General features: G+C 42.4%; 1 protein-coding gene across 4 annotated transcripts in view; it reads right to left on the bottom strand.

Moving 5' to 3' along the window:
* Window positions 1-10,944: 10,944 nt before the first annotated feature.
* Window positions 10,945-27,812, bottom strand: part of WDR81 (WD repeat domain 81) — an 86,122-nt gene continuing 69,254 nt past the window's right edge. For all 4 annotated transcript variants that reach the window (XM_068270070.1, XM_068270071.1, XM_068270073.1 and 1 more), the window contains 2 exons: window positions 26,402-26,581; window positions 10,945-14,493 (listed from right to left, as the gene is read on the bottom strand). In XM_068270070.1, coding sequence (XP_068126171.1) covers window positions 14,167-14,493; window positions 26,402-26,581 — 507 coding nt within the window. In that variant the 3' untranslated portion in view covers window positions 10,945-14,166. The remainder of the gene's footprint in view (window positions 14,494-26,401; window positions 26,582-27,812) is intronic.

Here is a 27,812-nt window from a genome sequence, read left to right as displayed (position 1 = left end):
CATCAGGTGATCCTGCGGGAGCAACTCTGTGGCAGCCAATCGGCGTTATGTGGTCGCAAAGTGGCTAAACCCACTTTGATAACGAGTGGCATTTTTCCAGCCAGAACCCACCCATTCCATTGTTTTTAGTGATGGATATTGTGTTCATACTGTTGGTTGGGAATTTGAACAGGCCTGTCTAATTCCCATGACCTTAAAGTGAACCCAAGGTGAAAATAAACTGATGAGATAAACAATTATATTTATCCTCCTACTCCTAAAAATGACTAAGTATCCCAGGGTTTCTTTTATATTTAAACATTCACAAAGCAGGTTGAATGTTTTAGGCCCAGGGCACACCAAGACCTCTAGCAGATCCACAAAACGCTAGCGGTTTTGGGAGCAGATTTCAGAGCGATTCTAGGCATGTTTAGAGCGGATTTCTAAACATACCTAGCGGTTTTGGCTGCGTTCTTGTGTAGCAGATTACACAAATTGTTACAGTAAAAGCTGTACTGAACAGCTTCTGTAACAAACGCCTGGCAAACCACTCTGAAGTAGCGTTTTTCAGAGCGGTTTGCGTTTTTCCTATCTTTTACATTGAAGCAGAAACGCTTCTGCAAACCGCAAACGTGCAGCAGGAGGCACGTTTACGGTTTGCTACAATCCTCAAACCGCCGGTGTGCACCATCTCATTGAGATACATTAACCACCCTGGCGTTCTGATTAAATCGCCAGGGTGGCTGCGGGAGGCTTTTTTTTAAATTAAAAAAAAACTATTTCATGCAGCCAACTGAAAGTTGGCTGCATGAAAGCCCACTAGAGGGCGCTCCGGAGGCGTTCTTCCGATCGCCTCCGGCGGCCAGAAGTAACACGGAAGGCCGCAATAAGCGGCCTTCCGTGTTTCGCTTACCTCGTCGCCATGGCGACGAGCGGAGTGACGTCATGGACGTCAGCCGACGTCCTGACGTCAGCCTCCTCCGATCCAGCCCTTGGCGCTGGCCGGAACTGTTTGTTCCGGCTACGCTGGGCTCGGGCGGCTGGGGGGACCCTCTTTCGCCGCTGCACGCGGCGGATTGCCGCGCTGCAGCGGCGATCAGGCAGCACACGCGGCTGGCAAAGTGCCGGCTGCGTGTGCTGCTTTTTATTTGGTGAAAATCGGCCCAGCAGGGCCTGAGCGGCAGCCTCTGGCGGTGTTGGACGAGCTGAGCTCGTCCAGACCGCTCAGCTGGTTAACTGAGCGGTTTGATAGGCGGATGCGGCCGGTGGATCGCATCAAAAACCGCTCGGTGTGCACTGGGCCTCACTGTCTCTAATCAGTGGCAGTCAATTAAGTGTCAGAGTCTAAAAAGAGGCCAATAGTTCATGTATTTTGTCTCTCCCTGCCCTCCCAGCCACTTTTATGGCTGTAATTAGCTTATCAGTGATGTTTACTATATTTCTGACAAGACAGAAGCAGTCACTTCCATGCCCAGAAATTAACTCTTTCTGGGAGCAAAATAAAACAGCCTGGTTATTGATATGGTTTGCACTGTAAATACATGTTTATCTCATCATGTCACATATTGCCTCAGGTACACTTTAATAATGAAAAGTTAAGAAACTGATAACCTCTAAAGGACAAAAAAACAAGCACACAAATGTGCAAACAAATGTGATTTTTTTTTTTTTAACCACTTGAGGACGGCAGTGTTAAACCCCCCTAGACGAGGCCATTTTTCTGTAAATAGACCAGTGCAGCTTTAAGGCCTCGCTGCAGGGCCGCACAACTCAGCACACAAGTTATCCCCCCCTCCTTTTCTCCCCATGAACAGAGCTCTGTTGGTGGAATCTGATCGCTCCCACAATGTTTTTTTTTTTTTTTATAAATATTTTTCTGTTTATTTTTCTATTAATTTTTTTATTTTTTTTATTTACAAATCCCTCCCTCCCCTAGCCAGCCTATGACAGCGTTCGGCTGTGATAGGCTTCAGCCAATGAGAGCTGATTGCTCTGTTGCCGCCCAGGGGGACAGCCGTGTCACACGGCTGTCCCCAGTACAGCGCTGCCTTAGATCACAGCGCTGTACAGGTATATTAGACTTCGAAGCGGAGATGCGCAATCTCCTGCTAGCCCCATTGACAGCCGTTCACGCCAATCAGCGTGGAGCGCTCCTGGGGCTGCCACTGCATTTACGCCAATCGGCGTGGAGCGGTCGGCAAGTAGTTAAGGATACCCGATGTGACATGATGAAATTACTATACTTTGTTCCTTTTCTTTCTCTGCCTGAAAGCGTTAAACTTCAGGTATGTAAGTGGCACTTCCTGTCAGGTCTGAGACCCTCACTGATAAGAAATTTCAACTATAAACACTTTCCTAGCAGAAAATGGCTTCAGAGAGCAGGAAAGAGATAAAAGGGTCAATAGTTCATAGATTTTAGCTCTGGTATACTTCAATGAAGGTGTCATTGAGCAAAAGCAATAAACGTTTAAAAAGTAGACTTACATATAAAAAAAACTGTGGAATATCTTAAAAAGTCATTTTTAGGAGGAGGATAGATACAATTGTTTATTTCATTCGTTTATTTTCACCTCGGGTGTCCTTTAAGATTGCATAGGAAGAAACATTTAACAGGCCCTGCCATTCGCTGACTTGTGTGGCATCGAGCAACTCCTAAACTCAGTAAACAGATCTATCATCACTGTCATGTATGCAGAACAGAGATCAGCGAATGGCTAGTATGACGTCTGTGCCTAATGACATTATGAGTCACAGCTCAATATCCTGTACTAAGCTGGAGGCTGTAAGCAGTCCTTGGCCTCTGAGGCAGCACCTCTTTCAACCACTAACTCATCACAGCATGGCCAGTTTCACTTAAGTGCTTTTCTTTAACTCTCCCGCCTTCAAAGAGCTTGTTGACAACAATAACATAAAAAAAATGGACCTCCGCTTTCGATCCACCATTTAGCGCTATTATGGCGATACCGCTGCAATTCACCTTGTATACAGCAGCAGGACCTCCATGCTATTACTGTTCTAATGAGCTAAATCTAACCACTCAGATATAATGTGGAGTACAGAAAGCCAGTAAGTTAATGGTTATGTCCGTAACATCATGTACAATTATAAAGCCCAGTGATTACATGTCAGTCTTCTGTACAGTTTGACCTGGAAATTAAGCATGCAACTGTATATTAAAGGAACGCCACTGTCAGATTTATAGGTTTAAGTGTAATACCAGTATTTTTCTGAACTTTTTTTTTTTTTTTTACATAAAATGAGTTAAGGATTATATTATTATTATACATACTTTCAACCTTCATGTTTTGTATGATTTGCCTTCCTGGCTTCTGCAGCCCTTCCAGCACAGTGGTCACAATTTATATTAAAGTCAATGGACCCAATCCAATTCACTTGTTCTAAGTTTTCTCCTTGGGGTTATTTTGACATTTAGGCTGCATTCACAGTGGGATGTTGCGGAGCTGTGTTATAAACTCTTATAATGCAGCTTACCGCACTGCAATGATAAGCCTACGGGACAGTCACAGTGTGACGTTAGAGTCGCATTGTAACATGTTGTGTTATGGTAACTCAATGCTGCAGTGCATTACCTCTAAACGCACACGTTACCGGGTACAGGAAAGCATACTTTTCATCGCCTGTATGCTTCACTGTACCTACTGTATGCGATGGTAACGCAGCATTAATGTGCGTTACTTTTTTCTTGCGTTGCGTTAGAATTACCTTAACACCGCATTACAAAGCAACATCCCACTGTGAATAAGTCCTCAATCAATAAAATGCTTTTTAAGCCACCAGCAAGCAAGAAAATACTCAATCACTTTGACAGTATTTTTTCGCCAACTTCTTGGTACTCTTTCAATTGCAGAGTGCTGAAAAGTTATTTTAACCTCCCTGGCATTCGAATTTCCCACGGCCGCGGGTGTTTTTTTTTTTTTTTTTTATCTAATTTTTTTTAATCATGTAGCTAGCCCAGCGCTAGCTACATGATACCCCTCTCCCTGCTGAATCCCACCCACTCTTCCGATCGCCGCTGGCAATCATGCCCATCAGGAAATCCCGTTCTGAATGGGATATCCTTCAGGGCTTCCCCCGTCACCATGGCGATGAACAGAATGACGTCATCGACGTTGTGACGTCACAGGGAGTCCCGATCCACCCCTCAGAGCTGCCTGCCACTGATTGGCCAGGCTGCGCAGGGGTCTTGGGGAAGGGGGCCTGTTACACATCGGGTAGCGGCGGATTGGCGGCGATCGGAGAAACACGCAGCTAGCAAAGTGCTAGCTGCGCGTTTCAAAAAATAAATTATTCAAATCGGCCCACCAGGGCCTGAGCGGTGCCCTGCGGTGTTACTGGACGAGCTCAGCTCGTCCAGAACGCTAAGGAGGTTAAAAGATGAAAAATGATCTCCTAGGAGAAAAAGGGAATTGGATCGGGCCCAGTGCATCAGTCTTAGGCTAGTTTCACACTAGGGCATTACATTGCATTGCATATATTGCATTATAATGTGCGCATGATGCAACCAAAAACCACATTTGCAGTGGCATTTGATGTAATGCAGGCAAAGACGCAACTGACCAATGTGCAATGCAACTTCATTGACAAACATTGCGCTCATCAGTGTGCGTCATTCTAGCAATGTACTGCATGTTCTGTGTTGTAGCAACGGAGTCAGTTACACCACATTGCAACTGATGAGGTGTGAACTGTTCATAAACTTTAAAGTGCATGGTGTTAGGCCTTGTTCACATTGCGTTCCGATCGGGTTGGCGTTCACGTTGGCAGTTTTTGACCTTTTTTTGCGATTTCCGGTGATTTCTGTGCGTAATTTTTTTTGTAAAAGCCCTTTTTTTAAGCGCTTTTGCAAAGCGATTGCGTTTTTCTCACATCTTGACATCAGTCAGGAAGTGAACTCTGAACTGGAAAAGAATAAATACAATGTATTTATTCTTAAAAGCGCTGGGAAATCGCTTTTACAAACCAGGATAGAAAGGACCAGTGTGATTTAAATTATAAAACATTTTCTTATGAAATCTTCATAGTATGAGTGACTAGGGGTGTGGTGGGGGTGGGATTAGAGGTGTGGCCGGGGCATGGCTTAAGTGCCCCGCTTTATGTTAAAAAGTTGGGAGGTATGATCAAGTTTTTTTGCGCCTCCCCTCCCCCCCCCCTTTCTGTAAGTATCAGCAGTCCTGACTGGCACTAAGGGCTCGTTCCCACTATCGCGAATCTGCATGCGTCCAACGCATGCAGATCCGCACATGTAATGCAAGTGGATGGGCCTGTTTCCACTGTAGCGTTGTTGAGGTGCGTTTTTTTCAGCGTGAAAAAAACGCACAAAAGAGCCAACGATTTCGCCTGCGTCGGGAATCCGTGCGAATCGCCGCTAATGTATTTAATAGTAAAAACGCATGCGTTTGTTACATGCGTTTTTACCCGCGATTTCGCGTGCGATTTCGCACCTTTTTCAATTTTATTTAGCCCTGGCAGTGTCATGGTTAATTTCGCATGGCACCCTGCCATGCGAAATCGCATGCGAAATCGCGGGTAAAAACGCATGCGGAAACTCATCCGCATGCGTTTTTACAAGCGTCGGAATGCGGCCGAAATCGCGTCGCAACAGTGGGAACGAGCCCTCAAGCACCTTCAAACTTGACCATACAAAAAAGGAAGGCACCAAGGACTGGATCCTATAGAAATCTTGAATTTTGCATAGCAATTGCAATTTCCATAAGTGCAATGCATTATGGTTATAGGAAGTTGTTTTGGGTAGTAAAAGTGCTGAAGGCATTATGGGTACAAGTGGTTTTGAGTAGCAATAGTACTGAAGGCTTTATGAGTACAGCAAGGAATTTTGGGTAGGAAAACCTTTGTACAGTGATTGAAAAGTGATTTTGCAGCGATCATTTACTTTTCTTGAAGCACAACTGCTCCAAAAATGCTGGGATCACCTCCATTGACTCATTAACCTAGTACTTTTGGAATTGCTGGTGATTTCTATAACACTACTGGAAGTGCAATAGTGGGCCCTAGGCCTAGTACCACTAAAGAGCGAGAACCTAAGCATGTTCTTCCTTAAGGTGCCCATTAACGGTACAATTTTTTCACCAAATGAGACCTTTCAATGTGATTTTAATGATCGAATTGTATAGAACATTCACTGTTTTATGAAGGCAATGGATAGTGAACGATTCTTTGGTTGATGGCTAAATAGGATAAAATCGTTCTGAAAGTTGGATTTTATGATCAAATTTGAAGAAAGAATCGTTCAGTAAATGTGAACAATCGATAATTACCTTCTGATTATTTCAGATCGTAAAAATCACATCAAAAGATCGCATTTGGTGAAAAAATTGTACAGTTAATGGGCACCTTAATAGACAAGGGACAATGCACGATACTCACCCCAAGCTGATCACATCAGTGATTCCAACACATGTGCATCACAATGCAGGGATCCCATAAGCAGTTACAAGAAAAGGTGATAGTTAGAAAAAGGTAAGCGAGAGATCATTTTTTTCAACTTTCTTTTTAAAATAACTTTTCAGCACTTTGCAATTAACAAAAAAATCCAAGTAAGTAGGTCAAAAAAATACTATCAAAATTACATAGAGTATTTTCGGTACTTTTCCGTTAGACGGGCGCATCCACTAGGTGGCAATAAAACTCCACCAGAATTACATCTTTCCCTACTATCCATGGCAGCCTGGATGGGAAATAGTAATTATCGCCACCTAGTGGATGCGCACAGCTAACGGAAAAGTACCGTATTTTCTTGCTTGCTGGTGGCTTAAAAGGCATTTTATTGACAAGGGGCTTGATTTACTGAACCGTGATAACTCATATCACGGCCGTTTTCGTGTGCATTTTCAAAATGGCGTGATGCGAGTTATCACGGTTTAGTAAATCAAGCCCAAGGTGTGAAAAGATCACCTAGGAGGAAACTCAGGGGAAAAAGGGAATTGCATTTGGGCTCAGGGTCAGCCCTTATAGCACTGCTTATGCATACATTTGGAATTGGTGCCGGTAGACTTGGGCGCAGGATACAGCCGGTATATGGCTGATCCTGCTTCTGCACAAGTCCAGGCCGTGTTAATTACTATTCCTCCTCCAGGCAGAAAAAGGATAGTGGGGGAATGATATAATTTGGCTTCCAGCGATTGCTGGAGGACGAATTATTGTTTTTTTTAAGCAACTTCGGCTCCGTCTTCTGCCGGCGCTGACGTTACTCACTGAGCGCCGCTGTAGATGTGATTCCCATTATAGTCTATGGCTGCGCCCAAATCTAGCAGCGCTGAAAAGCACTGCTCCGTTGTTTATATCCTGGTGAGAAACATCATTTTTATATGAGCTCCCAAAAATACAGAAGAAGAAGGTCCTTTTCTGACCCATCGTTAGTAGTATTTACTCAGACATCAGAATGGTGCACAATGAATGCCTGCATAATTGTACTTACTACACCGCTCTGTCTGTAGTGAATAGATCACCACCATGTAACATGACCCCTTCCAGATCTTGCTATACCGTGAGCTGGAGAACAAAAAATAGTTTTACACAGGTGAAATGACTTTGGTATGAAGGCAGGCAGGATAATTGTATAGGCAATAATGAGACGGGAGACAGGTGTTTAACCCTCCTGGCGGTATAAAAAAAACTGCCAGGAGGGAGCGCAGCAATTTTAAAAAAATTTTTTTTCCCCTATATCATGTAGCAAGCCCAGGGCTCGCTACATGATAGCCGCTGCTCAGCGGCATCCCCCCGCCCTCTTCGATCGCCTTCGGCGATCTCCGATCAGGAAATCCCGTTCAAAGAACGGGATTTCCTGGAGGGCTTCCCCCGTCGCCATGGCGACGGGGCGGGATGACGTCACTGACGTCGGGACGTCATTGAGAGTCCCGGGCCACCCCTCGGCGCTGCCTGGCACTGATTGGCCAGGCAGCGCACGGGGTCTGGGGGGGCCGTGCGGCGCGACGGATAGCGGCGATCGTGCGCGGGGCAGCGGCGATCAGTGTGCTGGCGCAGCTGGCAAAGTGCTAGCTGCGTCCAGCAAAAAAAAAATTAAACAAATCGGCCCAGCAGGGCCTGAGCGGCACCCTCCGGCGGCTTACCCCGAACTACGTTCGGGGTTACCGCCAAGGAGGTTAAAGTGGACCTGAACTCTTACACAGGACAGAAAGAAAACAGAGTGAAATTAACCATGTATGTATTAAGAGAGAGTTTAGCCTGTCTAATTCCCCCCTCATCTGTGTCTAATCACCAGGGTATTTTGATCTATCAGCCGATTGTCTCAGCAGAGCAGCTAATTTGTAAACACATGATGTTAACCCCATGTCTGCTTCCATAAGAGCAGGAAGCAAACACTGCAGATTTATTGCAGGATTTGTATCAGCTGTAACAAAAATCTTTTCCTTTGAAGGTAATTATGCCGTTGCTTATCTTTTAGAACAGAGTGGAAGTTCTGAGTTCAAGTCTGCTTTAAAATAGGAGTTGGAAATTGCCAGGGATCACAGTCTGTTTAAAAGAAAGTAATCTAAGCAAACTATGTCCTAAAATGGACTTAGGGGAGATTAGTGGAAGCAAAGTTGCAGATTTTGTTCAGTACAGTCTGTTGTCTGTATGCATGACTGGAGCAGGCGCTCCAGGGTAAATACCTCTATGGCAGATGTGAGCAAGCTGACCTTCTGAAAACTCATGTTAGAGTTCTGGAGGAGAAGAATGCCACACTGTGTATAAGTGACAATATTGAGACAAATCTGCTCCTGACTAGGCATGTAATTAGTACAGCAAAGAGAAGTCTCAACATACGATCAACTGTGGCCATTTTGCCAGAGGGAGTGCTAAATAAAAGAAAGGCTAGTCCTATGTTCATGCAACCAAAGAAATTGTCTTTTGAGGATACCAGCACCCTGTGAAGTAAGTAAGAACATCAATTGATCTCCCAGAGTGCTCTGGGAGAGAAGGCTGCATGACATCACGACCTAGGCTAAACATCACTGGGAGGGCGACATTACATGGCAATGTACAGCAATATATAGATGCAATTCTGATGCTGAAACTAGAATTAAAGGTATACAGTAAATGAGCATCCTGAATAATTTATAACATACTACTATGTGAAGGAGAAGGATAATTATACTTTCATAGAAAGTATATGTAAAAAGCAGTGCAGGGAAGGGCCAATAAGTTCATAAGGAAGGTGGAAAGGCTATTAATAAAGTGTATTTAGTTTTGTAAACAGGAAAGTTAATGCCAGTTTTTGAATCAAACTAATTTAATTCACGATTTAGGCTACTTACACACCAAGTCGTTGCGTTTTAGGGGACGTTATGGTCGCATAATGTGCCCCTAACGCAACGCATGGTGGTGTTGAAGTTGGACGTCAGATTGAGCTGCGTTATGCAGCTCTCAAAAGCAGCCGCTCCAGGTTAGTGATAGGAAGTCCGGATCTTTTTAGGGATTCGGATCATTTAAATCGGATCATTGAAAAGATCCGGATCTTTAAACCGAATCATTTGAATCATTTTACTAGGGAAGCAGACTGGGTGAAATGACTAGCAGGACAGGACTATCCCTGCACTGTACATTCTGTATGTTCCTGTTTCTTCCAGACAGACATCCACTGTGAACCGAATCTTTCATTGTGATGATCCGGATGATTCGACTCACAAAAAAGATCCGGATCAAATAAACGATTCTGTTCATGATCCGGACAACACTAGTCCTACCATGAGTCTCTGCAGTGCAGTGAATATTAATTAGCCATGTGGCTCACGCAGAGGAGGAGGGGAGACCTCCTCCTCCAACATTAATGAGCATGTGCAAACAGTCGAACGCGTCTTAGCCCAGTATAACGAACAGCATGCAGCACTTTGTTTAAACGTGCTGCGTTACTATCTAACGCAACGTGGGCACTGTGAACAGCACAATTGATTTTACAGTGCTGTGAGTTAGGCTGCGTTACTGGCTGCTGTAACGTGGGACTTTAACGTCCCACTGTGAAACCAGCCTTAAATCACTAGTCAGTAAGGCTTGATTTAAATCATGCATAATTTAAATCAAAGTTTTCTACATAAAGACTAATTCTTGCTGGTATAACTTTAATATGCAAGTAGATTACGACGTTAAGAATATCAACTTTTCATATTAGTTTTTTATCCCAAGTTTAATAGGTTATTCATTCATATTTGAACAACTTTTCTGTTGTACTTAGGATAGAGAAAAATAATCATTATCTTAAAGAGAACCTGAGGTGGGATTTTATTATGCTAGTGGGGCACAGAGGCTGGTTGTGCACACTAACACCAGCCTCTGTTGCCCCATCGTGTGCCTCCAAGACCCCCCTGCGCGCCGCTATACCCCCCGCATTGCTGGCGACACACAGCGTATCGCCAGCACAATGTTTACCTCTCGCCTGTCTGTTAGCGCCGCTCCCATGATTCCTCCGTATCGGCGCTACCCGCCCGCGTCCCTTCCCTCCCGCTGATTGGAGGGAAGGGACGCGGGCGGGTAGCGCTGATATGGAGGAGCGGCGCTAACAGACAGGCGAGAGGTAAACATTGTGCTGGCAACACGCTGCGTGTCGCCAGCACTGCAGGGGGTATAGTGTCGCGCGCAGGGGGGTCTTGGAGGCACACCATGGGGCAACAGAGGCTGATGTTAGTGTGCACAACCAGCCTCTGTGCCCCACTAGCATAAGTAAATCCCACCTCGGGTTCTCTTTAATAATAACATTTTAAATAGATAATGGAATTTATTTACCCAAAGAAATTAAACATATACAGCCTTATTCTACATAATTAAAAAACTAATTGATTCATGATGGAGTAACCTTTGGATGGTACTGGTAATTTTATTTATTTAAAGAAGCTAAATAAGCAATAGCGTATAACTGCAGTATTGATGAAGGTGGAATCCCAAGGTTTCTTTAGTGTGACAGAACAAACAAGAAATAAAATGACCATCAACTTAGATATAGGAAGAATATGTTTAATGCATCTGTGTACAACAATACATTGTATGATTTGGACAAAATCGAGATCATGTCTATTTACATGCTCCAACCAAAAATGGATGACCTTGGAACGAAATGGAAATGGTCTTGTAAATTCTAGTATAAAAGTTCACCAGAAACATTTACAAAGTTTTGCTGCAAGCTCTTGGTGTGTACGCGAGCTAAGAGACAGCAATGGTGGCACAATATTTTGCTTCTGCTGAAACACGTGGTTAGACCCGAGGTGTGATGCAGCCGGACCACAGAAATAACGATGGCGGATATAGCGAGACAGAAAAAAGGGAAGTACTGAAGTTATAAACACAGCCTGACAATACATATATAAGTATATATATTTCCTGAGACACCCAGGCTGACATTGCTAAAAATGATTTGTTTTGTTACAGTGCTAGCAATACAAGTATATACAAGAACTTGCTCCCGAATATTGATCAAAACAAGTCCTAGACATATTTATCTCTATGTAAGAAACTATATTATCGTATGACTATATTGCAAAAGCGATAGGACTTCTAAATAATGAACTGAAATGGCACCAGGAAGTCTGCTCAGTTCAGTATTCACACATGCACAAATTTAAATAAAATGCATTATTTATAATTCATTAGCAAGTAGGAAGCCATTTTTTAAAGTGCAAACTAATGAAATGTACAGCGGAGGAGGGGTCAGACACTTCTCCATTAATACTGCAAAATTTGACTGCAACTAAGTGCAATATATATTAATTTAGCATGTAGTCCACGTGGGCTGCAGGTAGTATTCTGGCGCTAAAAATAAAAGTAGGCAGCGTTTCCAGTCATTTTCATTGATAAATAATAAGTGCTTGAACTTAAAGGGAAATTGTACCCACTCATACATAATGAAATGATGTCAGATTAGGAAAACAAGAGGACTTGCGGCCACTTTTTATGTCAAAGTCACAGTGGCCTTTCCTAGGCAGATGAATAAGCGGAGCTGCTACTGCCCGGTAGACACATAGCTATATTTGTCTGTGCCTTAAAGGGAACCTGTAGTAAGTGTAACAGAGGCTGCTACCTTTATTCACTTATAAATGGGGTTGAGGCTTTGAACATGCGGGCAAGCTGCATAGGGGTTGCCATAAAGGAATGTAAAACAAATAATGCAATTACACTGTATTATGAATCAGCTCAACCATAGACAGGAAGTCTTATTCCTTATGAAATGGTTCACAGTAAACAGGATCACAATGTTTTGTGCATCTTACCCTTTCTCAAGGGCACTGGAGAAAGGGTGAGAAGCCCAACACATTGAAATCCTGTGAACTTCTGTAGTGTGCAAGCTACAACATTTATTTGTATATTGCATCTGCAAATTAGCTACACCTCAGCCATAAATGGAATAAGTCTTCCTGTAGGAGGCTGAGCTCCCATTTTTTTCTTTTATTATTCCTGAATGCATATGAAGGTAAAGTAGTGAACTCTTCATTTGCGTTGCTCCCAGATTTACCATTCATTTACGGTGTTTGATCTGATAGTACCCAGAGTCTATACATAATGAGATTATCGATAAGGGCCATTTTACACAAGTAGAAGTACACTAACAAACATCATTGAATCTCCAGACATTACCGGAGACCCCAGTACAGAGTGGTTCCTCTGAACTCCCAAACCATACTGGAGACCTCAGCAGATCAAACCACAGAGAGGCTCATCTGCATTTCCAAATATTACTGGAGACCCCAGCACTAGTGATGGTCAAGGAAAACTCATGGAGAAGCATGTGATTAGTTTGGTCAGGTGATAGATATGCAAATCTCTGATTTGCTAGTCATGGTCATGTGCTAAAGCAGGATGTAATCTCAGCAAATCAGCATTGCAAATCGATCAGCTGATCAAACAAATCACATGCCTCTCCATGATTTCTCCTAGACATGACCATCACTACCCAGCACAAAGAGGCTCATCTGAATTCCCAGACATTACCGGACACTCTAACAGATCCAAGCACAGAAACGCTCATCTGAATTCCCAAACATTACTGGAGACCCCAGCACAGAGTGGCTCATCAGAATCTCCGGACATTACAGGAGACCTTAGCAAAGAGTGGCTCACCTGAATTCCCAGACATACCCAGAGACCCCAGCAGATCCAAGCAGAGAGACGCTCATCTGAATTCCCAGACATTACTGGAGACCCCAGCACAGAGTGGCTCATCAGAATCTCTGGACATTACAGGAGACCCCAGCACAGAGTGGCTCACCTGAATTCCCAGACATACCCAGAGACCCCAGCAGATCCAAGCAGAGAGATGCTCATCTGAATTCCCAGACATTATTGGAGACCCCAGCACAGAGTGGCTCATCAGAATCTCCGGACATTAATGGAGACCCCAGCACAGAGACGCTCATCTGAATTCTGGGACATTACTGGAGACCCCAGCACAGAGTGGCTCATCATAATCTCCGGACATTAATGGAGACCCCAGCACAGAGTGGCTCACCTGAATTCCCAGACATAACCGGAGACCCCGGCAAATCCAAGCTCAGAGAACCTCATCTGCATTTTCAGAGATTGCTGGAGACCCCAGCACTAGTGATGGTCAAGTCTAGATCTCATGGAGAAGCATGTGATTAGTTTGGTCAGGTGATAGATATGCAAGTCTCTGATTTGTTAGTCATGATCATGTGCTAAAGCAGGATGTGATCTCAGCAAATCAGCATTGTAAATCTATCAGCTGATCAAACAAATCACATGCCTCTCCATGATTTCTCCTAGACATGACCATCACCACCCAGCACAAAGAGGCTCATCTGAATTCCCAGACATTACCGGACACCCCAGCAGATCCAAGCACAGAGACGCTCATCTGAATCTCCAGACATTACTGGAGACCCCAAGACAGAGGCTCATCTGCATTTCAAGACAACACTGTAGACCATAGTAGCTAAAAGCACAAAGTGGGTCAACTAAATTTAAAGACACTAGCAAAATAGACCATTTAACATCAGTCCTCTTTTACAGGTGGGCAGCACCACATTTTTTATATAAAGACCACCTAGAACTACAATCTTCTGCTACAAATTACAATGCTGGTTGGTCTAGCTATGGATACTCTCAATGCTCGATATATAACAGGCTTATGGCTTTTCAGATAGTTGTGCAACATCATTGTTAAGATGAGGTCGCCTTGGTTTACGAGAATTAAACCGACTTCTATCAGGCAAGAAGTCGGACTACGCCATTATCTGAGCCCAGTAAAAGAAGTCTCTTGGTTGGCAGGACAGCCACGTTGGTCAAAGTCCCTTTAAAGTTCTCAGAGCTGAGCTTGGTTGTACTGTTTGGTTGTGCAGAAGAATCAAGAAGAGAATAAATGCCGATCTTGTTTGCCACAGTGCCAGTGATAATTTCACTTCCATAGAGATCAAGAGCATGAATAGGGTCAGAGTTCATTTTGAACTGATGTAATGGTTTCTGGTCCAATTCCTTCCACACTGTCAGGGAATGGTCAGAAGAGGAACTCACCACAAGGTTTCCTTCTGCAGCCTATATGAACAGAAAAGACATTAAAGTCATGCAAAATTAAATTATATTATATCTACCTATCACCAAAGTAGCTGCACATCTTTTTGCTTATATGAATTCCGAGCATAATCTGAATGTCCTGTGTAGCAGTTATTGGGATGTATTTATATAGCACTGACATGTTGAATACACTTTACATTGTACTCTGAAAAACTCATGGTACTAACTGTTCCTCAGAGGAGCTTGCAATCTATTGTGCCTGCCATACTCCTAATGTTCTTCCTTTCCCATTAGAAGAGCCCACAATGTAGTGTGCCTGTCAAACTAATTCTAATTCCCTAACTGTCCCTCAGAGGAGCTCACAATGTAGTGTGCCTGCCATACTCATATTCTAATATCCTAACTTTCCCATTAGAGAAACTCACAATGTAGTGTGCCTGCCATACTCATATTCTAATGCCCTAACTGTCCCATTAGAGAAACTCACAATGTAGTGTGCCTGCCATACTCATATTCTAACATCCTAACTTTCCCTCAGAGAAGCTCACAATCTAATGTGCCTGCCCTAGTCCTATTCTAGTGTTCTTACGGTCCCATCAGTGGAGCTCACAATGTAGTGTGCCTGTCCTAGTCCTATTCTAGTGTCCTCACTTTCCCTCAGAGGAGCTCACAATTTAATGTGCCTGCCCTAGTCCTATTCTAGTGTTCTTACGGTCCCATCAGTGGAGCTCACAATGTAGTATGCCTGCCATACTCATATTCTATTGTCCTAACTGTCCCTCAGAGGCGCTCATAATGTAGTGTGCCTGCCATACTCATATTCTAATTCCCTAACTGTCCCTCAGAGGAGCTCACAATGTAGTGTGCCTGCCATACTCATATTCTAATGCCCTAACTGTCCCATTAGAGAAACTCACAATGTAGTGTGCCTGCCATACTCATATTCTAATGCCCTAACTGTCCCATTAGAGAAACTCACAATGTAGTGTGCCTGCCATACTCATATTCTAACATCCTAACTTTCCCTCAGAGAAGCTCACAATCTAATGTGCCTGCCCTAGTCCTATTCTAGTGTTCTTACGGTCCCATCAGTGGAGCTCACATTGTAGTGTGCCTGTCCTAGTCCTATTCTAGTGTCCTCACTTTCCCTCAGAGGAGCTCACAATTTAATGTGCCTGCCCTAGTCCTATTCTAGTGTTCTTACGGTCCCATCAGTGGAGCTCACAATGTAGTATGCCTGCCATACTCATATTCTATTGTCCTAACTGTCCCTCAGAGGCGCTCATAATGTAGTGTGCCTGCCATACTCATATTCTATTGTCCTAACTGTCCCTCAGAGGAGCTCACAATTTAATGTGCCTGCCCTACTCATGCTCAAGTGTCCCTGCTAATCATGTGTGAAGCAGATTAACCTACCAATATATTTTGGGAATGTGGAGATAGAGGAGAATACAAACTCTATGCAGACAGAATACTACCTAGAAATGGAGCATTGAACTGCAAGGAAATAATGCTAGCTGCTGTTATCTTTTTATTTCATTGTTCATCAAAAAGAACAGCAGCAGTCAGTGAATGAGGCTTTATCTCCTCTATATTCTGTACCACTTGCAGGCACAAGAATATATATATATATATATATATATATATATATATATATATATATATATATATATATATATATATATATATATATATATATATATATATATATATATATATATATATATATACACATACTGTCATCACACCTGGATCAAGTCCCACTATGATTGCTGCAGGAACATTACAGATATGGAGAGAGCTTCACAAGTTTGTAGGTTTAAATAAAGGGACCATTTCAGCACAATAATACAAATGTTCTGCTTGGGATAGACACTGTTTCACCTTGACTCAGAAAAGGTTAAACAAACTATCACAGCGTGCAATGGGGCAGGTAAATATAAAGAAGAGTTACTCATTACTATGGCTTGTGGAAAACATATCAACACTCATTTTGTGTGTGTGTGTTTTTGATGCTCAATGAAGCCCATATAAGTGGATATAAGCTGAATTCAACAGCATAAAACACTCATGAAGAGGATCCCCTTTAAACTAAACCACTGCAACCAACAAAACAGAAACTGCATGGCTCGCCATCAACAGCATGAATATGAACATCATCAGTATAGGATAACCTTACACAGTCATTTAAGACCACATCTAGACAGACAAAAAAAAAAAAAGACACACTTGATAGTTATGTTGCCTTTCCCATATGAAATGCAGACTTTGTAGCTAAAAATCTTGCTTAGAACACTTGGTCTTATTATGACGAGAAAACGACCAGCATAAAGGAAAACTATCGTGAAACTGAAATTAATACACTTAATATGCCTTGAAAAGCTTACAAAAAGCACTCCAAAATTGCCTCATTCATGACCACCACTCCATTCTTGTTCTTTCAAGGATTGGCTACCTCCAGGAAGCCAGACGATGCTCCTCCCACTCCTACTGTGATATGGATATCTGCCCACCTTTCCAGAGACAGTATGGGAAGGTGGCCAAGGAGCCACATCACTGTATGGGTGTAGGGGATGGATTTAGCAATGTTTGACTTCAAATGCACAGCTGAGTTTCCTCCCAAAATTAGGGTCAGATCATCATTTTCATAGAGAGCTTTAGGTAAATCTGGGGGAAAGAAATGGACACAAATTAACAATACTACTGCAGAGATGTAGCTGCAATGCTTGTCACACAGCTTTAAAGGGAATCTGAAGTGACAATAAACTTATGATATAATGATTTGTATGTGTAGTACATCTAAGAAATAAAACATTAGCAGCAGAGATATGGGTCTATTATTGTTTCCAGTACAGGAAGAGTTAATAAACCCCAGTTATCTATGCAAAAGAGCTTATCTGAGCTCCACAACTTTCAAAGTTGCAGAGAGCTCTGTCTGTCACTTTATTTTGTGTTTTCTGCAGAGTAAAGTTCAAAAGTTCACTAGCTTGCTCTCTGAAATCATTTAGAATGCTGAGTGTAATGTGTAAACTGAAAATATTAGAGAATGTAATAAAAAACGATATAACTGAAAATAAAAATGTGAGACTATTTTCTGCCTGGACGCAGGAACAAACAGCACTGTGGGTGTACTGACCATGTGACTTTTTTATAGGGGAAGTGCTGTCTGTTCCTGCGTCTGGGAGGAGCGACGTCTCACCTTGCCCTGAAGGATTGTGGGAAAAAAATAAAAATGTGAGACTATTTTCTTTGCTACTAATGTCCTATTAATTATTTTTACTACACATACAATTAATTATATCATAATTTTTTTTTGCTTCAGTGTCACTTTAAACTGTCTGCTCTGTGTTCATGGTGAAATACTGGCTGGTGCACCTTTTCACCCCTCCCTGATGTGGGTGATAAGTTAGGGGAGGAATGGTTTGGACTGGTCAATGATTGCATCTAATGTATACTCAAGCAGTATCTTGCACTGGCACAGGAAGACAGTTTTGCAAACCCAGCATGAAAATCATAAAAAAAAAAAAATCACCTAAAAATAGTTTAAAATGCACAACATTTTGGAGACTACACATTATGATATATTGCACACAATATTAAAACACTAACCTGAACTAGAGCTTTAAGGTCAAGGCTACCCGGGTTTGAATCAAAGTGAATGAAAACAGCGAAAGTAAATAAATGGTACTACTGGAAGAACGATTTGGACTCTGTCCATGTTCTTTTAAATAGAACCAAACAGGATGTTTTCAAAAACCCATAGAGGTCAAACTTTGCACATTTCCCCTCCCCTTGCGTACACAGTTTGCCTAAGGAAATAAATAGGAGTACATGTGCAAATAGAAGCTTTGTAAGGTAGGAAGATGAATCAAAGCAAGCAGCAAGAATTGAAACCACACATGTTAAAGAACTGGGGATAAATCTAGCAAGAAAAAATATGGCAAACACAAACCAGCAGGCCAATGTGGAGAGGTCTACCAGTTTTGAGGCAACCCATTGATAAGCTGAGGAGGACTACCATCAAACGGACTACTTTTTATTGTCTAGTTCTAAACACTAGACCTGTCCAGCCATGCGTTATGGATGTTAAATGCTTGAATTCAGAACCAGCGTGTGAAGTCCAAGAGCCCAAAAAAGTCAGTAATTAATTCAGCTCCTTATGCAGATTTTCTATAGGATTGAGGTGTAGAGCTAGGCCACTCCATGACCTTAAATGTGCTGCTTCTTTAGCCACTCCTTTGTTGCCTTGGTGGTATGTTTTGGGTCATTGCTATGCTGGAAAACCTATCAAGGATGTGGCTGAGGGAAGGAGTTGCTCTTTCAAGATTTCATGGTACGTGGTCCCATCCATAGACTCCTCAACGCAGTGAATTGTTCTGTACCCAAAGCAGAAAGACTGCTCTCAAAGCAACATGTTTCCACCTCCTTGCTGGACTATGGGGATGGTATTTTTTGGGTCATTTTCCAAATACAGCCGTTTGAGTTGTTGCCAAAATGCTCAATTTTGGTCTAATCTGACCACAACACTTTAAACCTTCTCTGAATCATTTAGATGTTCACTGGCAAACTTAGGCATACGCCTTCTTGAGCAGGCGGACTTTGCAGGCCTGTACCAACTGCCTTCATATTATTAATCAGCTTGTCCCGTGTAGTTGTACGCTGATCACTCATGTTTTACATGTTCATCTTCAACACAAGGCAAGAATGTGCATGGAGCTCCAGACCAAAGGCAATTGATGATCGTTTTAAATTTCTTCCAGTTCCAAATTATTACATTAACAGTTATCTTCTCAGCAAGCCCATGGCATCATTGTGCTGGTCTACAATCTTGCATACAATCAACCCTTTGTGTGGATAATGAACTATCCAGAAATCACTAGGAGATGCTTTTTCATAGAAAGCCCAAGTTGCTGTTTCCTCTAGTGGGTTGTGGTTCTTGCAGAGTCGCATACCTACTGCATGCTGCATTTTTGGTGCTGAAGGTTACTTTGCAAGTGCATTGTGAGGAAATAGGTTTGCATATTTCCTTTGTGGTGCGAACAATGCCTAAGGGAAGCATTCTTTGCAGCCTTAGCACCCTTTCTGCAGAGGAAAAAAAATGTGCAGAAAGCTAGTAGGCCCAAATACAATGTGCACTTTTTGTATCAAGATGTACTGCCACATATCTGATCACAGCCATGCTGTCCGCTTTCCCACCAAACTATATGCTATCCAGTGTATCCAGTGGGCAGAGGATGGTTTATAGGCACGTGGTCAAACGGAGGATGTGAATACAGTTGCTAATCTTACAGGCTCTGTGTCTAGTTTGAGGCTGGGTTGCTTTATAATAAGGCAGCAGCTTTACATTTAAAAGCATTCCCTAGGTGCTTCAGGAAAGTGCAAAAAGAAAGAAACCCACTTCAACCAAAGAAACAATGTTGCACTAGACTAACTTCAGCAGAATGACTTTATTTTGCTGATATGGTTACTATACAATTTGTGGATAACAGAATAATGAGATATGTTGTATGCATTTAATCTGTATGATTAAAAGGGCTGAAGTCAAGCAATGCCTACAAACCCTTACTAAGAGCATATCTGGTAAAGAAAAGTGTGTCAGTACATGGAGATATTTTACTACCTTAATGTACATATTTATCTTACTGCCCACGTATTCTGGCCTTCAACCTGCACTACAACTACATACCAAAAGATTAACACAGGGAGAAAAACAGTCCTACAACTATGAAATCTGTAGCCAATCATTTTTAGCCAAGTGTAATTACAAAAGTCCATTGTTATGTCCATAAAATATATGTTGTGTATAGTATTTTAGTGGGCGGCCACACGTCTATCGGTGACTGCACTTCAGAGGGGACAATTCCATCGGTTGCGCAGAAATTGCATGTGCGATGCTGCCTTTGAGGTAGAGGCAGAGGACCTGAAAGTGAGATTAGAAGCCAGAGGATACCCTATTGATTTGGTGGGGATAGACTGAGGTTGATCAGATGTTGACAGATGTTGACAAATTTCAATTGGAAAAAGTAAAAAACAGAATAAAAAAAATAAGACCCCTTGAGGTTTGTTACAAGTTATGGAACCCACTGGTATAATCTTCAGAACCGCTTGCAGAGGCACTGGCTTGTAATGATGCTGGATGAGAAAATAAAAAAAATGGTGGCGGAGAGACCATATATGACAGCCAGAAAAGCCAATAATTTAAAGTCTTTGTTGGTAAGGTCAGAATACACTAGCAAAAAAACTGAGACATGGCTACAGAGTTACCCTAGGACTAAGGGCATGTTCAGTTGCGGAAATTCCAGGGTTTGCAAGTTTGCAGAGCGCAATAAAACATTTTGTAATGCTAGTCGCAAGAAAATGTATGACATCAGAGATTTAATAACATGCAACGGAGAGGGTCATTTATTGTATTGAATGTCCTTGCGGACTCTATTTTATTGGAAAGACAAAGAGAAGGTTGGGCTCACGTATAGGGGAGCACATCCAAAATATTGAAGAGGCTAAAAAAGACAGCCCTTTGGGCACACACTTTAAAGATTTTCATGGAGGATCCCCAAAAGGACTGCGCTTCAAAGGGATTATTAAGCAAAAACCCTCTAGAAGGGGAGGAGACATAGAAAATGAACTTTACAAAATTGAAGCGACTTGGATTTATCGACTTGGTACTTTAATTCTGACCTAAACTTGGCTTATCTTTTTGGAGTAATATTGATGCCAATCTAAATTGTATGTGAGGATAAATGACCATAAGTGAGTAAAACGCAGTCATCAAATAATGGATATATAGACTCGACTCCTGTCTGGATCTAGCTTAACCTTTCTTGGACTAATGTCAATGCCAATTGAAATTGTATATGAGGATGCATATCCATCAGTGAGAAAAATGCAGTCATCAACTATCTGTATTTTTAGGTGTGTTATGAAGATACAGTATACAGATCTCTTTGAATACCATCTGTAAAAAGTGAACGAAGCGCAATCAATTGAGCTCTTCAAACTGTCATGTCCAGGAAGACATGAGATCAAAATATAGTGAGAACGTATAGTTACAGCCCCTGGGAGGAGAGTCTTCTACACACAATGTCCATAAAATACCATCACAGGTGCAATTATTACCACATTCCACAGCCCAGTTTTAGAAAATCTTATCAAAAATTTTTTTTGCTACAATTTACTGTCGTAGCTAGAGTACATGTGTACTCAAAATCAGCATGGTAAGCTTAAGGGGCAAAGCTACATATCAAGAGGGCACCTGGCAAAACGGATGGGGTCTCCCCCACACCCAGTCTTTAAGGAGTTTTATAACAAGTGCAGCCATCATGACTCCCTCAACAAGTGTGAGCAGAACCACATCTGCTCTGGAAGAGGAGCCCTGTACTGGAGAGAGGAGAGTAAGTTGAGGCCCTGCACAGCCCTGGGTCATTCTGTAGCTACAAAATGCGCTACATATATTGAAGCTACCCAAATGGTATCTCGCTCCCCGAATAATAAATAAGATGTCCCGACAACACCCTCCAGATTGTTGGAGAGAATGTCTTCTCACTGGCACACTCCTACATGTGATCTAGGACTGCCCCAAAATTGTTCCCTACTGGAAACTATTATTCAAACTCATCTAAAAAAAAAATAGTAGGTAAAGATGTCCCTTCTTCACCCCTGCTAACATTGTACCTTATAGGTTTAGGGCCCGTTTCCACTAGAGCGAATCCGCATGCGTTGTCTGCATGCGGATTCACATAACTAATACAAGTGGATGAGACTGTTTCCACTTGTCAGTTTTTTGGTGCGTTTTTCTGTGCAGGATTTTTCTGCACGGTAGGGCCTGCAGAATTCGCCTGCGTGTGGAATGCAGGCGATTCGCAGGCAATGTATTTAATAGGGGAAATCGCACATGCGTTTTTTGCCGCGATTTCGCGTGCGAATTCGCACTAAAACTAATGTACATTGAGCCAGGCAGTGACATGGTTAAAATCGCTGATAGCCTGCCTATGCGAAATCGCGGCAAAAATCGCATGCGGAATCGCATCCGCATGCGATTTTGTCAGCGGTGGAATCCCAGCGATTCGCACCGCACTAGTGGAAACGGGCTAAATTCCCAAATTCCCCCCTCAACTCAAATTAGGAATAACCCATATGTTATGTGCAGCCAGGCATCTACTCCTGACATACTGGAATCTTCCACAAACACCTTTAATCACCCAGGTAACTTACCTGGTAGACAACTTAAAAATGAAATACCTGGCCAAGGCCCAGAATAACCAAAACTTATGGCAAGACCAATTGTCTTTTGACAGACCGAATCTAATTTTTACTCTCTAAAAAACATAGAAGGAATAAGTAATAAATATTTAATAATTTACAGCAAAAGAATAACTTATACCTTTTTACCATCTTACCCTCCCCCCCCCCCCCCCCCCTCCTCTGATAGGCAGATCTAATTTAGACAAATACAGATCTGCTTTACAGATAGACAAGTTTGAGATCTGGTTCCCTGCCTTTATCCACCAGGACCTTTTACAAACACATCTCTTTAAAGAACCTCTGTCGAGGAAATCTTAAACTGTAAAATACATGTAAACATATACAAATAAGAAGTACAATGAGTAAAATGAGCCAAATTACTTTTCTCCTATGTTGCGGTCACTCACAGTAAGTAGTAGTCTGACATTACTGACAGATTTTGGACTAGCCCATCTTCTAATGGGGTGTTCTTAGGGTTCCTTTACTTTTAAAGGCAATTAGTAAAAGGCAGTTGCTCCGTCCAACTGGCAAAAAAAGTGTGCAGCGAGCAGGGAGGCTGGCCAGCATCTTTGTATAAATCTTTTTCAGGGAGTACCTTTATAAAGAATAAATGCCATGCTCAGAATCCCCCATAAAGAGATGGACTAACACAAAACCTGTCGGTAATGTCAGATTTCCACTACTTACTGTAAATGCCAGCAACATAGGAGAGAAGTAATTTATGGGTCATTTTACTCTGGAAGAAATGTACTTATTTGTATGCGTTTTAAATTTTGATTTTCGCGACAGTTCCTCTTTTACAAGGGTACTCACCACCAAGACACAAGTCATGCTGCACTGGACTCCACCCTTGAGGAGCAATAGTTTAGGCTATTCCTATAGTTTAACTCTTGTTCGTGTTTACTACAGTTTTGACTAACAGGTTACAACACTGAAAAGTTATTTTACTATACTGTGTTCTTTGTTTTTACTCCTTGTTCACGGTTTCCTATTCTTCAATGTAATGTATTGAGGATGAATGTTACATCTGCATTACTCATGTAATTTATAAATACAGTACCAATAAAAACTATTAAACAAAAAAGGTTAAAGCTGATTTTGAAAATGAAGATAAATACTTTCTATTTTACCAAGGAAATGTTCTGTTCCTCAATATTTCAGTGAAGGCTTTTTTTTAGGTATAGTTAGGCTCACAACACATCAGCACCTGGCTGCCTGTTACGCCTTATTACTCTCACAAGCACCAATTATTGGCAACTATCCCAAAACAGCTGCATGCAAACTGAAATCTATGGCCATATGCCTATGGTTCGGTTTGTACCTGTGCTATACACCAGTAGTTTTGGACACAGAGTTGGCCGCAGGGGCTTAACAGAATTATTTGCATGGCTCTGGCTGCCATTCATAATGAGGAACACATCTCGGGGGTTTTGTATTTGTGCTGGTAGGGAGATGCGTAAATACCATCTGTTTTAATGCACTGCTCTACAAGATCAAGGGGTGAAACATTTATGCAGACTTTTATAAAGTGCTGCACTGCCTGGCATTTTCTAATGGTGTTGCTCACTTCACAGCTGTTAAGATAAACTGTACATTTCCTCATGGGTAGGGATTCAAATTGTGCCTCAATAGTTAGAATAATCCAGTTTAACAGTTATGGGACAAGTACACAATCAATATAACGCGGGGGGGGGGGGGGGGGGGGGTTGTTCTGACAAGTTGATTGGATGCTTTTGCTTGTTGAAGCTATACAAAAGAAAGGCATGTGTAGAAACTGAAGCTGCTGGTCATAGAAATGCAAGCAGTTTTACTTTCCTGTCTAGCCCTATTGTACTTCTAGAATAGCGGTCACATGTTGAGGCTTAGTAGACTATTCTAAGTGGTGTCTATCCACAAGTGTTATTGCTGAGCTGAAGGGTCAAAGGCTGCCCCCATCTCACAACTATGGGACTGCAAACTCAGTTCATGTTACAATAAATATGGATGGTTGTTTGATATTCATCATTCAAACACCGCATAATGTTCTATATGGGGCAAGATGTGCCCAACCACACCCATTGCTCGTCCTCAGCATGTACTCCCTAGTAGGTGGCAGCTGTTGTGATGTTTCATGTGGTATGTGGTATTTGCATGTTGCATGTGGTATTTTCTGCTGCGTAGCAATCACACAAAGTGTCAATATTAGTACATGCTTTTAGAATATCTCATTCGGACAGCTAACAGACTGGCACCCCTCCAATCTGTACGGAGCTTGACTGCTCTTCATCTTTCTTCTTGCTCTTCCCCTGCTACTTCTCTCTGTCATACTCTTCACTGGCTGAAACTAACCTGACGATCCATTGCAAACTCTAAACCCTAACCTACAAAGCTCTCCACAATCTCCCTCCTTTGTAGATCTCCTCACTAGTTTCCAGATACCACTCCAACTGCAATCTCAGATCTGCACATGACCTTCTTCTGTCCACCTGACTTACCATCAGGTTTTCAGGTTGTGGAGAAATAAAAAATCTGAGCACCACTAAGGTAAGAATGCAAAATAGACACCTGAGCTTGTGATAACTTAAACAGCATGGACCTTTAAGACTAGGCACCCAAAATGACCCAAGACTACACACCCATTTCTTTATTGTTGGGTGCCTTTCCATGTATAGATATGCTGCTTGACTATCTGCGTAGCAGTAACGTCTGTCATACAGAGATGTAAAGTAGGGGAACAAGCGGTAGTAAAGAACAAGAAATAGCAATTACCCAGTTGCTAATGATCAGCTGGTGAATACTTGGGAAGGATTGCACTCTCTTTGAAAATAAACACAAAACTATCAGGAGTGATTGCTTCAGGGGTGACCCAGGTTGAAGGCATCTATGAGCCCTAATCCTGTTCCTGGATCATGTCATTCCCTAAGCAATTGTGACAATGCCCTTATTAGGAACTCAAGCAATAAGTGGAACAGTTCAAACGAATGGTTGACCTCCCTTCCTTTATATTTATAAGAATAGTATCTTTGTTATTCTGTGCTCTGGAGGATACATTATATATGTAAAAAGTCGCTAAAGATACAGTATACAAATTGAAAGGTGAGAATGCCAACCACAGCCACCTTGCCATTTTCTTTAACGATTCGCTCCCCCCCCCAAAACAAACAAACAAACAAACAAAAAAAACCCACCAATTTTTATGTTCTTGGTTAAAGAGAACCCGAGGCAGGGTTCTGAGAATAAAATCCCCATACAGAGGCTGGGTCTGTCTATAGAGCCCAGCCTCTGTTGCTATTTAGATCGCCCCTAAGCCCCCCCTGCTCTCTGCAATCCCCCCATAAATAACAGCCGCGCTGCCGACACGCAGCTTGTCAGAGCGGGCTGTGTTTTCCTTTGTAACGTCAGTCTCCGCTCTCCCCCGCCGCCTGCATCGCTCCTGTCCCCGCCCACGTCCCGTCCCTCCCCGCTGATTGGAGGGAAGGGACATGGGCGGGGACCTGAGCTCTGCAGGAGGCGGGGAGAGTGATCTAAATAGCAACAGAGGCGGGGCTCTATAGGCAGACCCAGCCTCTGTATGGGGATTTCGTTGTGAGAACCCCGCCTCGGGTTCGCTTAAGGTTTGGGGGAAATGGCCATGTATCCATGTATTTTGCATTAGTCCCTTATATACACAGTTATATGCTGATTCCTATGAGTATATCTGTCAAGTTACCTTCATTTGTAGGATGTCACCCTCATGTGCTGGCCATCCACGTAGAACCAAGCCTGTCCTGGTGTCAAGCAGTATAATGAAGCCAGATGAATAACCTGCGATAACACTGCGTCCATTTGAGCTGACGGCCAGGTAGCGAATGAGGCCTGCATTCATATTGCTAGCCAGTTTGAATTCATGCTGTAGAAGAAGAGCAGAGGCAAGAGCATCTTACAGTTATAATCAGTGACAATGCAGACTTGTGTGTCAGAGGCAATAAGATGTACCATAGATGTACCATAATAATGAAGGTGAGGGATTCACAATCCTTGACGAAACGGCTGTTGACCCCCACTGCTTGTACCTCTCTCCTCAATGTTCAGTGGTACTGTAACCTGTAACTTTTAAGAAGCTTGGAACAAAGAGTGCTTTTAAGCTAGATGTGCGTTCCCTCTTTGTCTACTACTTGAGCTATTGCATGCTGATAGCAAGTTTCCTACAGATCAGAACTGGTCTTAAACATCTTGCTTAGCTTTACCACATGTTCTGATCTTAAAGTGAACCTCCAGACTAAAAATCGACTCAGCAGCACTGAAAAGGCCTGGTGTTTCTGTAGCAGTTTCACAGCATCAGAACTTTGTTTCTCTTATACAAGCCTCATTTTTAGCTGCACAGAAGAAAACTGCCCGGGCAGTTTTCCCCTTATGCTGTGCAAAGCATGATGGGATTTCTGATGTTGTTGGTCTCGTTCTGCTGTCTTGGTGCAATTATTTTTTTTTTTTACATTTTGAATTTGACATTTGAAGCCTATTGTGTGCAGCTGGGAGGGGTTATCAGGACACAGGACAGTTGAAACTGTGTCTCATGCTCCTTGTCACCTCCTTTCAACCAGAAAGATAGCTGCCCCCATGACAAAGATGGCAGCCCTCATAAATCACAAACATTTGCCTGTTCTTTTAAAAACAGGGTGGGTAAAAGATTATATTACCTATCTATTCTAATTAACATAACTAATGTAACTTAATAACAGTATGTTTGTTTAGGCTGAAGTTCCCCTTTAATGACATGATGTTTGACATTTATTGAGATATTTTCCAAACAAATCAGTAATTTATGCCACTGGTCGGTAATTTCAGCTTGCCATGCAGTAACAGCCTTTTACTAAATGTTCAGTAAAATAAGCCGTTTTCTGCATTACCGCATGTAATAATGATTTTTTAATTGAAGTCTTTGCTGTGTCTATTTTAAAGTAAAGCAGAATAGGGCAATCATCTTTAGTCTGTCCAATGATACTTGTACAGACATGAACTCTCAGCCAAGCTGTATGCACCGTGCCATCTTAATGGAAAGGGGAGGATAAGGATGTCTGTACAGTTGTGTTCAAAATTATTCAACCCCCACGGAAATTGAGTGTTTTAGCCAGTTTGACATT

The sequence above is a fragment of the Hyperolius riggenbachi genome, chromosome 2, assembly GCF_040937935.1.
Source record: "Hyperolius riggenbachi isolate aHypRig1 chromosome 2, aHypRig1.pri, whole genome shotgun sequence".
Taxonomy (NCBI): Eukaryota; Metazoa; Chordata; class Amphibia; order Anura; family Hyperoliidae; genus Hyperolius; species Hyperolius riggenbachi.
Note: the sequence above shows the minus strand (reverse complement) of the source record. Positions and strands in the feature narration are given on the sequence as shown.